Here is a 14787-nt window from a genome sequence, read left to right on the forward strand (position 1 = left end):
TGGCCCTCAATTAAAAACACTCAGGACTGCAAATAAAGACATTAAATTTTGAGAAAATTGTTGATATTCAAGATTCTCTTCTTCTTCTTTTTAATCACTCCTGTATCTTTTTTTCCACTCCTGGTTTCCATCCTGAAGACAGAATGAGAGCTAGTGCAGAAAGAGATTGAACTCTGACCTTCAATGGTAGAAAAGATAAAAGGCGGAGAGAAAATCATGATTCTTGAAGCTCACCATAACTTTGTGTTGCCCGGTGAGATTTGGAGGCTCACAAAGTAACTGTGTTTCAGAGACGGTGACAGTGCAGGGAGTTTCTCCAATCAGAACAGTATAATTCAGTTTTGCTCCACCAGAAGCAGGTGGGCACAGATTTTTACCCTATTGAAAAGAAAAAAGACAAAGTTTTATGAAGCTTTAGCTAATGTCTCAGCTTTTCCCTGATTCAACATATATCCAACATTATGGCACATATGTTAAATATCTGTGTGACACAACATCATAAACATTGATGCATACTTGTTTTTCAAAAGCTGTAATTGTGATGCATATTGAATAAGCAATTATATAACTGAGTGTGACGCAACTTCCATTTATGTCTTTAATGCATTTGAGCTTATACTTGTTGGATGTGTGTCTGTGTGTGTATCAAATTTCTGAGATTCAGTATTAAATTTTTTACAGCCAAGGGGCAGGAACTACCATCTTAACACTAGGATACAGAGAAGTCCACTAGCAATATGTCTGCTATCTCTTTACCATTATCCATTTCTTTGCCATTCATATATCAAAACCAGTATGCTGTTTAATCAAGGTAACCATAACTGACAGCTAAGAGGCAATTGAGAAATCAGGGGCAGTTCATGGGAACAGCAGCTAGTGCTAGAAGTAATCTTGAGAAAGTGAAAAATAAGATGGAGAAAATTAGTCTTTCCTTGCCTGTGATTAAAATGAATGCTGCTCTGGCACATGACTGGCATAGCATGATAAAATATGTCTGCTGTCCCAGTCAAGTATACAATATCAAAACCAGGCTGTATTTCACAGTAAATGCTAGCAATCCAGATCATAACTATAAATTCAGAAGTGAATAGGGAACCACCTGAACACGTTTATCCCTTCAGCCCATGGCATAGCTTCTACCATTCTACTGGCATTATGTTCCATTAGGAAAGGAGAAACAATTGTTCGACATGAAAGAAAAGGTTCTAGGCTTCACTGAGGCTTCAGTGATACACAAGGTTGTCACACATCAGGTATAAAAATAAGACTTTTCACATCAGCACTAAAAATGTGAAAGTAGAGAAGATGAATACTCGGAGTGAGAGATTGTTAATATAATATTGGACTTTAAACCTGATGTGGATTTAGGTTTGGTTTTCAAAATATGATAGTGTAAAATGCCAGCAAATAAAAGTGCAAAGTGATTACATTTATCTTCACAAGAAAGGAATAAATTGTTTGGCAGACTTGTGGCATATCAGTAAGAGTATTTAAAATGTTTTAAGTGTTCTTAACAAGTAGATGCTAGATCCAGTTTACTAAACTTCTGCTTTGCTATATAGGTCAGAGTTTAGTCATGGACTATTTTACACATTATGCAAAGGAAAACCTGGATATATATAGTGGAGATGAATAAACTCATAGATTCCTACAGTCGTGAACTCCTATATGATAGAAGTACACGTCAAACAAAAAGATTTGTAATGTACTTTGTATTGTTGGGAATGGGAATGTAGGCAACTGGGGGAAAGGTGCAGCTTGCCACACATACATCAAATACCTTGAGTTATATATGTGTGTTAAATATTGGGCTGCAAATATATAAGAGGTTTGCATCATGATATCAAGCTGTTGTTTTTCCGTTATTGTGACTTGCTGCAAATGCCTAATGAAAGAAATGCAGGAATAATAGCCAGGAGGGGCATTTTGAATTTATTTTTCAAGCATTCCTAAAGACATTCAACCTTTTTTCCACCAAATATTTCTGTGTGAAACTCAAATTCCCACAAATATTTTCCAAGGTGTCCAGAACAGAATTTACAGATCTCTAATATTTGCATTCAGTGTTTATGATTTGAAACATTCAGTTATAACTTCTTATAGACATGTAAAGCAATACAGAAAATTAACAGGCTGATATATGAAATGGGATCAAGATTTCACATGTAGGACAATGCTTTTTCCAGAATAAATCTGGATTTGTGCATGCAGATGGGTGTCCTGGATTGTGCCCTCATGTTACCTTCAGGATAATGGGTGATCCTGGCTTTTGGTCCAAGATGCCAGTGGCACTCAGAAGTTCAAAGGTAGGGTTTGGATAATAAATAAATTTGGTGTCATTATAAATCAACAAGGATTGAACATTGTTAAAGATGAATCCAATTTCATCAGGTCGTTCAACAGCATCCAAACCTGGTCGGTACTGTGGTGTAAGTGAAGGAGCGAGGCAAGTGAGGGTGGTAGTATTCACAACTTTACAAACCTGGAAGAAGACAATTAAGGCAGGGTAATACTTTGAATAAAATATTTCTCTTCCTAAGGAGAACAATTACTTTCACATAATGATTACACCTTAATTAGTTTGGCAAAACTGAAGTATCAAATCCTTTTCCAAATGATGTGATAATTTGTTCTGTCATCAGCCAGAAAGAACACTCTGTGAGAATGACTCTAGAAGTGAAATATAAGAGCTCAAAAATATTTCCTGGTTTTGTTCACTACCAGATTTTAAAAAATGTCTTTTCTAGACAGAAAACAACCAATAGATATGTATGATGTTGGGAAGTTGGACAGAGCTTTAGTATATAGGAAATAACCAGTATTATAGTGAAGCTGGAATACAAAGATGCACAGCTTTTTCACTAAAAAAAAAAAAAAAAGATTATAGCTTTTGCCAGTGTTATAGCTGGAAATAATATAAGATTCTGGGGTTGGAGGAAAAGTTTCATTTGAAATGGCATATGATCCCTTAGTTAGGCAGACCACAATCCGACAGTAACTCATTCACAGTCACCTGTGAATTTCATGACTGATCAGAGGTACAACATCAGATCTCTTCCGCTGCCTACATCTTCCCCATATGTATGTACAGATATACAACTATTTTGGATCAATACTGTATATTTGGAGATGTGGCAACTTGTGAAATGTGCAATGAATCTGCCACTATGAGCTCTTATACTTCAAAATTTACCACAGCACCATTGAAAATAAAATGAAGTGCTACACAGGAAAAGAAATCAATGTTTCACATTTGTGTTTACAGGTCAGTGAAGATCATGTCAGCAAAACCTCACAAGCTATAATGTTTACAAGCATGTGTATCCTCAGGCATTGAGGGAGTAGAAACAGGGTTCTGAATAATCCATCCTGGTTATAGATTTCTCTTGCGTATTAAGCATCCAGGAAAGACCAATTTAGTTTTCTATGAACACACACACATACACACATAAAGATAACAATAAGATTCAAGTTAAGTGATACAAGTAGATTCTAATGCTCCCTCCTTCCCTCCTTCCCTCCTTCCCTCCCTCCCTCCCTCCCTCCCTCCTTCCTTCCTTCCCTCCCTCCCTCCCTCCCTCCCACCTTCCTTCCTTCCTTCCTTCCTTCCTTCCTTCCTTCCTTCCTTCCTTCCTTCCTTCCTTCCTTCCTTCCTTCCTTCCTTCCTTCCTTCCTTCCTCCCAAGAATTCTCTCACTAAGGTTGGGCATGGCATTTTGTTAGGTTGTACAAAGCTCCAATATTTCAAAATTCCACATAAAGACAAATTCAGGAGCCTGAAACTATATGAAGAAATTTAGATAGAACTGATGCAAACACTAGACATGCAACAAAGGCTATAGCAAACTAACAGTGGGAGAATTCAACAGTTGCTATCTGTAAATGTTCTGGTTATTTGTAATAGATAGATATTGAATCCTAGGAAAAGAAATATGAAACTGTTGAAGCAAACTTTTTTGGAATATTTTAGTATCATTAGCTTAGATTTGCATTGCCAGAATCTCACTTTGTCCTCAACCAAGGATCAGGCCATAAAAAAGTGCCTTAAACTGAAAATAAGAAAAGAATATGAGTTTTGTATCAAACACATCCCTCTACTTTCATGCTGTGCTGTGGTCCTCCAAAATATGACTTTCAGATGGACTTGCAATTAATGCTGGTGTCTTATGACAGATCTGATCAACTTTCCCATGTCAGTTGTATAGAATTATCAAGGGATTTGGAGTAAAATGAAGGCAACAGCCCATCAGTAAAAAATTGGTACTGGAACTATATTTTTCCCTGGAAGAAAAGTTCATCAGGAATAGAGCTGGTCTCCTATTGCTGGAATTTTATTTAGAAATTTAAATAGCAATGACATTTAATTTGACTTTAGCTTTTCCACAAAAAAATGGGAAGTTTAATTTTCAATGACATTTGTCTATTACAAAGATTTTTAAAAAATTCAGGTACAAGACACTATCAGGTCATTCTGCACGTTGATAAGACACCCAAAGTTAATAACTAAACATTGTTTAAAATGTCTGAAAACTTGTGAGATTTCAGCATGCTTTCTTGTCTCCCAAACTTAGTATTTCAGGTAAAAACACAAAATATCTTGTCAGATTTGTTGCATTCTTGAGTTTCTTGATAATTTTTTTTTTTTTAATTTTATGGGGTCCCATGAACTCTGAGATACTGCAGTTGGCATGGAACCTATTGCAGCCTCATTGCAAAACCTAAATAAATTAAAACAGATCTTTTAAATAACAATAACATAATTGTTATTGTCCATTTAAAATGAAAGAAAAAGGGGAAAATTGTTCAGCAATGCATTATATCATAGAACTTCCAGAAATTCCAGAACTGTCATGGAATTAGATTACTAGACTGGCCTATCTGGCATCTACAGATTAAAGCAGTAATGGATGTGACTGCATAATGCAGAGAAGCTAAGCTTCATAGCCATTAAGTTACAGCTGTGTTCTGGTTGTTTTTGTTCTCAAAACTGTGTTCTCAATTGTTCTCAAATTAATGTATTATTTCTATATAACACACACAACTCTTGCTTGCATAGAGGGGAAAAATTGTGTAACTGGGATTTCGGTTTTGGTTAATATTAGAATATTTTCAAACTCTCAGTGAATGTGTGTGCCTGGTCTCAATTAGAATGTCTAGAGTAAGCTGCATATATACAAGATATAAACTCCAACTGTCATTAAAAAGGTGACAGTTTTTTTCTGAATATCTCAAGCCTTCCACTAATACCTAAATTTTTAAGGATGACTTTAAAGACAATTTTAGTTGGTTTTAAAAGTTATTTTTTTTCTGTTTTGTTGACATGGTCCTTTTATTTGTTTACTTAGTTTCAGAAGTATTCAGACGAAGGATTTTTTTTGGAGGGGGATGCCTCTTAGCATTTTTAATGAGATCAAATGAAAAAGAGAAATTGAAATGCTGTCAGCAAACCAGACTTTTTAAAGTACAGTGGTACCTCGGGTCACGAACTTAATTCGTTCTGTGACTCTGGTCGCGACCCGAATTGGTCGCAACCCGAATCAAATTTTCCCGTAAGGTTCAATGTAAATATGGTTAATCCGTTCTGAACCATATGTATTTTTTTTTTAAACCACAAAAATATGACACAAAGTACAGTACAGTACACTATGAAGATAGAGAACGCTAACCTTGCTTGAGGTGTGGAGGACAGGAAGGCAGGTGGGGAGGCGGTTATTGCTTGGAGGGAGAGTCCCCCTCCCTACAGGAAGCCACGACCACATGTCACGGCAGGGAAAATGGCCGCGGATCCTGTTTGTCACCTGATGCGGAGTTTGTGAACGGAAGCAAAATTTTGCGAACGGTGCTGTTCGTGACCCGAATTGGTAGTGAACAGAAGCGTTCGTGACCCGAGGTACCACTGTATTGTTCTATTGCTGCCACTGTTTTAAATCTACATCTGGACATCTGAAAATCTCAGCTGCAATATTGAACACAGTTAAGTACTCCTAATTTTTTTTGATATTGAGATCAGAGGGCAGATAACTGTATGCAGCCATTCATTTTACTGTTTCAGGTACAGTATTGACAGAAGTAGGGAAATGCTTCAATAATGAATTTTCAAAGATTAATAATCAGAAGCTTCATTTTTTTCAGATTTAAGTGACTCCACCCAGAACATACATACATACATACATACATGTGTATGTGTATATATATATATATATATATATATATATATATACACACACACACACACACACACATACATATATACATACATACATACATACATACATACATACATACATACATACAATCACTATAAAAGTTCATGGGTTGTCTAGCCAAATATTCCAGCAATGTGTCTACATGCTTTTCATCAATCTGACATATTATTTAAATTTTCCTGTGCTCGTAGTAGTTAATATCCAGTCCTATCAGAGGATCTGTTTTATCAGGTCTGTATTCCAAATACTGCCACTGACATGCACCTAAAGTCATGTTTCCATGTAGTAAAATGAAGCTGTTTCCTTGCAGAGCAGCTCTGGAAGTCTCTAAAAGGCCCCAGAAAGTTTGATTTCTTGATGGTATTCCAGATTTCTTGCAAAACTACATAATTCAAAAACATAAAACCTCCAAAAACACCACAGTTCTGAGAAGCAAGAAGTAAATGTGCGTGTATATTGTTTGCTCTGCTTGAATCATAGCCAAAGTGTAGCCCTTGGATGGGAACTGTGAGAAAGAATCTTAAAACTGAATGCCAGTGCATCTTCAATCAAGTTGCATATTAAATTACATCTCCTCAATTAAAACTAACACTGTGAACCATCATAAAGCCCCAAAACTAAAAAACAAGAAGGCTTTAAAAAAAGATGAAAGTTATCAGATAGATTAAAATTATGCTTGTAAATGAAGTTAGACTACACGGCTGAATCAGTCAAGATCACAATTTACATTTCGAATGTGTTTCTCTTGTGAAGCGGCATTCTTGAAAATACAGACTAATTATTTGCAGATCATGACAACTGATCATAGAAGGATTTTTCTCAGTGTGAAGCATTTGCATTTTTCTATTGACATATTTAATTCTGTAACTTTCTCTAGGGCTAAAGATATAGAATATGGGGCTTACATTCTGTACCTATTGATAAAAGATATAATACTTCTTTTCTGTAACTGTTCATTGCAACACAGAAAGTGAGGGGAAAATGATTTACAAGATTGGATGATAAAGCTAACAAAAAAGTAACGCAACAAGTAAACTCTGTCATTTTATGCAAAGTTTCAAATTCTGTTCACACATAATCTATGCACAGTTGGCTGGCTGTGCAAAATCAAGGGGCAAATGATTCTTTCTGCCATTAATAGATTTAAATATAGATATTTTGAATGATGCAACCACTCAGTCTGGATGGGATGACTGAATCAATGAAATACACCATCTAGGAAATCTTTCAGGCCATTATGGTCAGAAAGTAATTGTGCCCTTATAATGGGATTGTGCCTATGGCTATTTCTCACCCTCCTCCTTATTTCTGCATACAGCTGCATATGTAGTTTTTTTTTTTTTTTTAATTTGCCCACAAAGGCTGAGTTTGATAGTAATGCTGACAAATATCTGAACAGCTGTGAAGCTTTTTTGTTAGTGACAAATGCATTTGTCATGGATCAGAGGTACATTGTTTTGGCAATGGAAATACACCATAAATCACATTTCAGTGTTAATCCTAGTTTGAACAAAAGTCTTTCAGGAGTACAAAGATTTAAAACAATGGTCTAATATGGGAGCTTTTTGGAACTTTAAAAGATTTTATATAGAGGTAAATGTCAAGAAAGGGCATAGGTATATAACAAGTTGAATCTGTGAAACTACTATTGTGCTGGAAACCTGGATGGAAACAAATATATGGAACAGAAGCTATGTCACAGGAGGGTGGTATAGAGAAATACATCTGCAGGTTGATATGGAACAGAGCCAATTTTACAATTAAATAGTCTCTTCCATCACTTGCTTCTATGAGGCTTTGATATTTCTCCAGGATTGTTCCATTCTCATGAAGCAGGTGTTTGGAAGGGTAGACTCAGTAAAACATCACTTCCATTGTTTTTTTGTCAACCTTGTTTACTTAGAGCACCTCTGCCTTCTGCTGTTGGTTTTTTGTGTGCCTTGGATGATGTATGGTGGGGCCTCACAATGACACAAGCACCATATGCCATCATTGTTCCATATTAAATGCAGTCTCTCCATATGATAGGGCCCGTGGAATAAAACAAGAACAAAGTCTTAAGGTTGTCCATGATAAGGAAAATGGAATCTACCCAATGTAACTTAAGATATGACTGCATAGAAATTTCTCATGCATTTTTAAGAATATATTGGAGATTTAGGATGAAGGGTTATAAAAAGGCACAGGATGGTGTGAACTCTCCCATTTTTCCTACAATGCTTCCCAGACCTCACAATTCCAGATAAAGAAATGAATGTTTGTCTTAGGCACTGATGCTAATTTTTTTTGTATCTCCTTCTATAATCTATACTCTGCTTTAAATAGTTCTCAAAATGAGGAATGCATTCATTATAACCTGGAAGAAATTTTTAGACACAGACACAGGCCTTCAAGGTAGTTGTTCCTATAAAAACTGCAGGTATTTGTCAATCTAGCAAGCAAATAACTATGTATTGTCATCTTTATCATCACCATCTTGTCATAGCTCCTTCCTTCCTTCCTTCCTTCCTTCCTTCCTTCCTTCCTTCCTTCCTTCCTTCCTTCCTTCCTTCCTTCCTTCCTTCCTTCCTTCCTTCCTTCCTTCCTTCCTTCCTTCCTTCCTTCCTTCCTTCTTTTTTGCAAAGTTATTTATTCAGTTTATATTCCAGCCTCTTTTGAGGAGCTCATAAGAATGTATATACAGTACATATGTATGTATGTATGTACATATGTTGAGCATGAAACTGAGCCAACTCAGGGAGGCAGTGAAGGACCGGAAGGCCTGGCGCAATATGGTTCATGGGGTCACAAAGAGTCGGACACGACTTAACGACTAAACAACAACAAATGTACATATGTATGTATGTGTGTATATATATACACCAGGTGTTCTCAAAGTATGGCCTGAGGGCTGGATATGGCCTGCCAGGGTCATTTATCCAGCCCACCTGCCTGATTGGCCACCACTGCTGTCTGTCAGAAGCAGAAGTGTCGGGGCTTTGTCAGGAGCTGCACGTGATGCACGAGGAGGGAGATCGCAGAACCGGACTATTCTACATGACAGGTATGCCGGGTCTGACGGCTCTCCTCCTCTCCTGTTTTTTTCAAACTATAGTTCGGCCCCCCAACATTCTGAGGGACCATGAACTGGCCCCCTGTTTAAAAAGTTTGAGGACCCCTGATATATACAGTATGTGTGTGTGTACTTCCAAAATGCCTTGCCAAGAAAATTGCAGGGATTTGTCCAGGCAGTCACCAGGAGTCAACACTGACTCAAAGGTGTATGTGTGTGTGTGTGTGTGTGTATGTATGTATATATATATATGTATGTATGTGTGTGTGTGTGTATGTATGTATGTATGTATATGTATACACACACACACACACACACACACACATATATATATATATATATATATATATATATATACATACATACATACATACATACATACATACATACATACACATACACATACACCTTTGAGTCAGTGTTGACTCCTGGTGACTGCCTGGACAAATCCCTGCAATTTTCTTGGCAAGGCATTTTGGAAGTGGCTTGCCATTGCCTGCTTCCTAGGGCTGAGAGAAAGTGACTGGCCTAAGGTCACCCAGCTAGCTTCATGCCTAAGGTGGGACTAGAACTCATGGTTTCCCGGTTTCTAGCCTGGTGCCTATACCAAACTGGCTCCCATAAGTCTCATAAGAATATATGTTTTAATTTATAGCAACTTTTGAGGTAGTCTAAGCTGAGGAACTCTGCCTTGCTGAGACAGCCTTGCCATCTATAGGGAGGGAAAGTGAATGTGGTGTCACAAAGCAAGATCCACTCTTTTCATAAGTGTGTAGAAAACCTACCAGTGAGCTTCATAGCAAAGGAAGAATTTAAACTTCCATCTCATGTAGCCAGTGTCATGCTAAATACTATGGTTAATTAGAATCATATACAAACATGTTAATGAAAAACCTATTAGAATGAATTTTGATTATTCTGAACATAGTTCTTCTGTCCCATTAACGAAGAAGATCAGAGTTATATTTAATATACAATCCTATCGTTTTCAAGAGATTAAAGATATTTTTGAAAAACAACCAACCCACAGCTTGCAACATGGCCATATTGTCCAAGAATCATGTAACCATTGGGTTAAGGCAACTTGCAATCTTTGGCAAAAGCAGCTACTTACATTGACAGATTCTTTGCCATTGTACTTAACTCGGATTCTGGGCTCTTGTATAACATCCAGGTTGGACCCTGTGACAGTGAGAGGCGTGTGGCCACTGAAGGGAAGCAGAAGACATTGGGTTAATGAGGTATGGCAAGAGGAACTGGGGTAGAGCCCAATGCCCATATTTCTGGCAAATACAAATGCTTGTTGATCTCAGTAAGATATTTTCTGCAGGATGAATAGGTGACAAAGTGCATTAATATACCATTGTCCTGACTCTAGCTACAATTGTCTCACATGGTAATTGGATTTTTTGGTTTCATCTGTCCCCCTAGTGGGTATTTATGTTTACCATGTAACATTTCTTAGAGAAGGTAGAAGGGGGCCAAAAAAATAAAAAATAAAAAAAATCAAGACCAAACAAGGCCATAAATTAATGGTATACATTGTCACATATGCTTCCAAGTAAGGAAAATTGGGCATTATATAACATTTGTAGGGGGAAAAAACCTGACTATTTGCTAGCCATTTTGTAAATCATATGATAAGGCTGAAAGAGGAAAAAAATGGATGCTGAGTAGATGAAAGCTATAGTCCAAAGCTATGGAGGTCACTTCCTTGATTCAAACATTCTAGCTCAACACAGGTAAACTCATTTGAAAGTCACATTTTCTCTCTAGCCTTTACTATAGTGGACATGTAGGGAAGTGATGGATAGTGAAATAATTGAAACAGGAAAGAGCCAAACAAAATCAGCTGATAGGAAAAAGCTGACTAGATATTAACAAGGTTGCTGTCAGGTTCTGCCAAAGAATCACCACCAGACAGTCCAGAAATTAGCTCAGCTTCTTTATTAGCTTGCATCTAATAGACAGAATCTTGACAGACTAACTCTAATCCCCCAACGATAGCAACTATAACCATCATGCCCTTATGGAGGGGCCAGTCTCTCTCTCTTGACTTTCACACAGTCCATCTGGGGGCTGAGGAGATGCTTCCCTTGGAATGTCTCTCCCCCTTCTCTGTAACCTTGAAGCTCTTTCCAGAATCCTCCCCGCTCATGCCTTTCATCACAGTTGCATATGCTAACTTTTTGGCAGTGATATCTTTCTGTTGTGTCAATTCTTGGGTGATCTTTTAACATACTTTTGATTTTAGCCTCTCCAGTTCCTAAGGAAGGTCCGAATACTTCATCTAATGTAGTATGTGCCTTGATTGTTGCTTCTGACCAAAGTTATTCTGTTTTTCCTGTGATGTGGATCAAAATCTATCTGCCCCAAATTTAATCAATCCTCCAGACTTCTCCTTTCCTTACTTATGAACTAGAGAGAACTAGGATGGAAATGACTGTTGTCCGTCAAATTGTTTTTGTTCTGCCTTATTTGCATCCAGAAAATTAAAACATTATCAGGTATCTAGTTAAATAGGACTAAGAAGTTATTAAAGACACAATGTTCTAAGATATTCAAATTGGAGATTTGTAAAGGTCTCAAATTCCTGTTTATGTTTTTAAGGTCTTCGGTTCTATTTTTTTCTTCAATCTGTTTTCAGGTTGACCACAATGCTTCTAAGGATTTCTAAAGCCAGCCCAGAATCTCTTCTGAGAAACCAACACTGTCTATTTCTATATGAAACACTTCCATTTCTCAGATCTGTGAGTATAAAGTGATCACACTCACAGAACTGTATGCAGTTCTGCGGAAGTCAGAAAAAGCTAATAGCATTGCAAAAACTGACCCCGGGTTTAGAAAGTATTCAATCAATAACTGTACTGTAGAGTATTCTTCTGGGGTATAGCTGTGTATCTTTGATCATCTCATGCATGAGCTCCCCCCTCCTCTTTTTGCATCAGTTGCCATTGTTTTTGTTTTAGCCCTGACTCTCTAATGATCTTAAGAAGAAGCCTTTAATGAGTAATTGTGCACTTCTTCAGCAGATGGAAGTGATCGTGGGGCTCCATTCGCTCTCCTAGAATCTTGTCACAGATTGCTATGGTTGTAATTGACTCAGTAATTACAACTGAGTTAATAACTCTGATTTTCTAACTCAGGGAACATGCTTTAACTGCCTTGCAATGATGCATTCAGGCCTGGGGATGGGAGACCTACTATTCCAGATAGTTTGTTCTGTTGCAATAGATTGAAAAGGAGGAAACATTTTCAAATAAGTTTTTACATCTACTATTTCTTTGGCTCAGCAAATGCAAATTATGTGATCATTTTACAGATATAATTCTTCAAGTTGTCTAAATCTTCTGAACCCAGAAAATCACAGGAATGGATATGCCATACTTCTTGAAAGATCTGACCTTTATTCATAAATCTTCTATATTTACACAGGTGGAATAAATCCTCTAGGAACTGTGAAGCTGGGTGCTGACAATGGAGAGGAAAACAAACGAAGAGAAGTATAAATTATACCTTTTTCCTCTCTCACTGGGAACTTGGATGTGCTGTGCTAAGTCACAGACTCTGTTTTCTTTTCTGCATTGAAGGGCAGTTTTTAAACTAGCATTTATAAAGCCAGTGTTGATTCTAAAGTCATCACCCATAGTGACATGGTTTCAAAATTTGAACAAAGCTGTTGTTGAATTTTAGGCATAATAACTGCTGAACAGATTTTTCCCTTCCATGACTGTGAAATCCATGCCCATCAAAATTGCACTTGGATGTGCTGTTCCTGCATGGATGAAGAACCTTCATTTATTCAAAGATAACAACAATTATCAAGCATCTCATTTGTTTTGACAAGATAAAATATTTTCAGCTGATTCTAAACTTGTTAAGAATTTTTTGCAAAGTGGCTTTTGGGATGGCTTTAGTTCATTGAAGATATTCATGAAGAAAAAATTGTTGTATGCTTTTTAGATATGCTCAGTAATAATGATGCCAAATCTTTTCTGCCCAATTATTGTTTTGTTTGAATTATTTGGGTAAGAACAAGTAAGTAACCTGACTGGAGATGCATCCTAAGTAGACACTAGTAAAACAGCACAAAAATCATATGGCTTTGAATAATGCTTTGCAAATTTCAATCTGGTTGAATTTCTGTTGTGTGTTGGGAAATTGCCTGTGCCCTCCTTCAAGTCATTCATTTCTTGATGTCATATTATAGAAAGCCTAGTTACCTGGCTATGCTCCATTCAGGCTCAATCCGCTGAACTTTTGGGTCATCAATGTATTCAAATTGCAACATGCTGTCTAGCTGGGCCCGATCCACACTGACTGAAACATGCACTGGTCCAAGACCATGGGTAGAGGGTGCAGAAACACACATAATCTCATTAATTGACCTCCTGTAAGAGACAAAGCAACCTTTAATTAGAAGAAATGTGAACAAGGAATGGCACTACTCTTTGAACTACTGACAATAAGAATCCTTGGGATTCATTGCAAAACAGTTGAGTGACAATCTTTGGGTGAGATATGGTGCCTTTTTAATAGATATGGTAGATATTTGATAGTCATGACCCATGAAGACTCAGCATGAGCACTAAAGTATTTTCAGCTGAAGTCATGATTACTTCGGTATATAATAAGCATAGCCCATTTAATGTTTGGACTGTAATTAGCTCAAGATTAAAAATCTGGTGCTGCAGTTCTCATTTTTGGGAACATGTGGCAAGGCCCTGAGTATGCAACCCTGGAATTCACATCTGCTAAATAAAAGAATACTGCCAACATTTTCTTTTCTGTAGACAAAAACTGACTGAATAAATTCTGTAATGTGTATTAATTTCATTTATTTATGTTACAAATGTATCTGCCATCTACTCACAAGTGATTCTGAATGGCTTACAATTAAAATGTGCAAAATACTCAGTATGGGGATGGAACATTCCAAGGAACACTGGAAGGCCCCATTTTTCCTCCATGCCCTTCTACTGTTCTGGTAGTGATTTGTTGCATCTGTGTGGTCTGGAGGAAGAACAGAACACTTTGTTCCTGAAATGCAACATTTTGCACTCCCATCTCTTCATACAATATAAATATTGTATGTATGTATGTATGCATGTATGTATGTATATACCCCCCCCCCCAAATGCACAGAGAGTTTAAAACCATACAAACATACATTTTAAAACCATTTAAACCATCTAAAACTCTAAAGCTTTAGAAACTCTGAAAAGGCTTCTAAAAGGTCAAGCCCCACACCAGCTGACAAGATCAAGAAAGCAAGATGACACCAACTTTACTCAGTATCTTTAATACTAGTCTTGGGATAAATAACAGAATCCTGGAAACTGCAAGAGGAATGTCCAACCCTAATTTTCACTGAGTTCATTAAGGCTGAGTTCCTTCAGATAATTTGAAATGCTTTTTCCCAGCCTTTTTCTCATGTGAGCTGAGTTGCTATTTATAAGATAAGCTAACAGTGGACTTGATTTCTATCTCTCCTTATAAACTAGAGAAGTTGAGGCAAGCCTCTAAAGTA

At 37.1% G+C, this 14787-nt stretch overlaps 1 protein-coding gene across 2 annotated transcripts in view; it reads right to left on the reverse strand.

Moving 5' to 3' along the window:
- Window positions 1-14787, reverse strand: part of PLXNA2 (plexin A2) — a 459753-nt gene that overhangs the window by 64579 nt on the left and 380387 nt on the right. For both annotated transcript variants that reach the window (XM_088153293.1, XM_088153294.1), the window contains exons 16-19: window positions 13481-13648; window positions 10372-10465; window positions 2243-2482; window positions 235-378 (exon numbers count right to left, since the gene is read on the reverse strand). In XM_088153293.1, the coding sequence (XP_088009419.1) occupies window positions 235-378; window positions 2243-2482; window positions 10372-10465; window positions 13481-13648 (646 nt within the window). The remainder of the gene's footprint in view (window positions 1-234; window positions 379-2242; window positions 2483-10371; window positions 10466-13480; window positions 13649-14787) is intronic.

Source organism: Python bivittatus, unplaced genomic scaffold, assembly GCF_059951505.1.
Source record: "Python bivittatus isolate LINGU-HERP-01145 unplaced genomic scaffold, Pbiv_v1 ctg000700_np1212, whole genome shotgun sequence".
Taxonomy (NCBI): Eukaryota; Metazoa; Chordata; class Lepidosauria; order Squamata; family Pythonidae; genus Python; species Python bivittatus.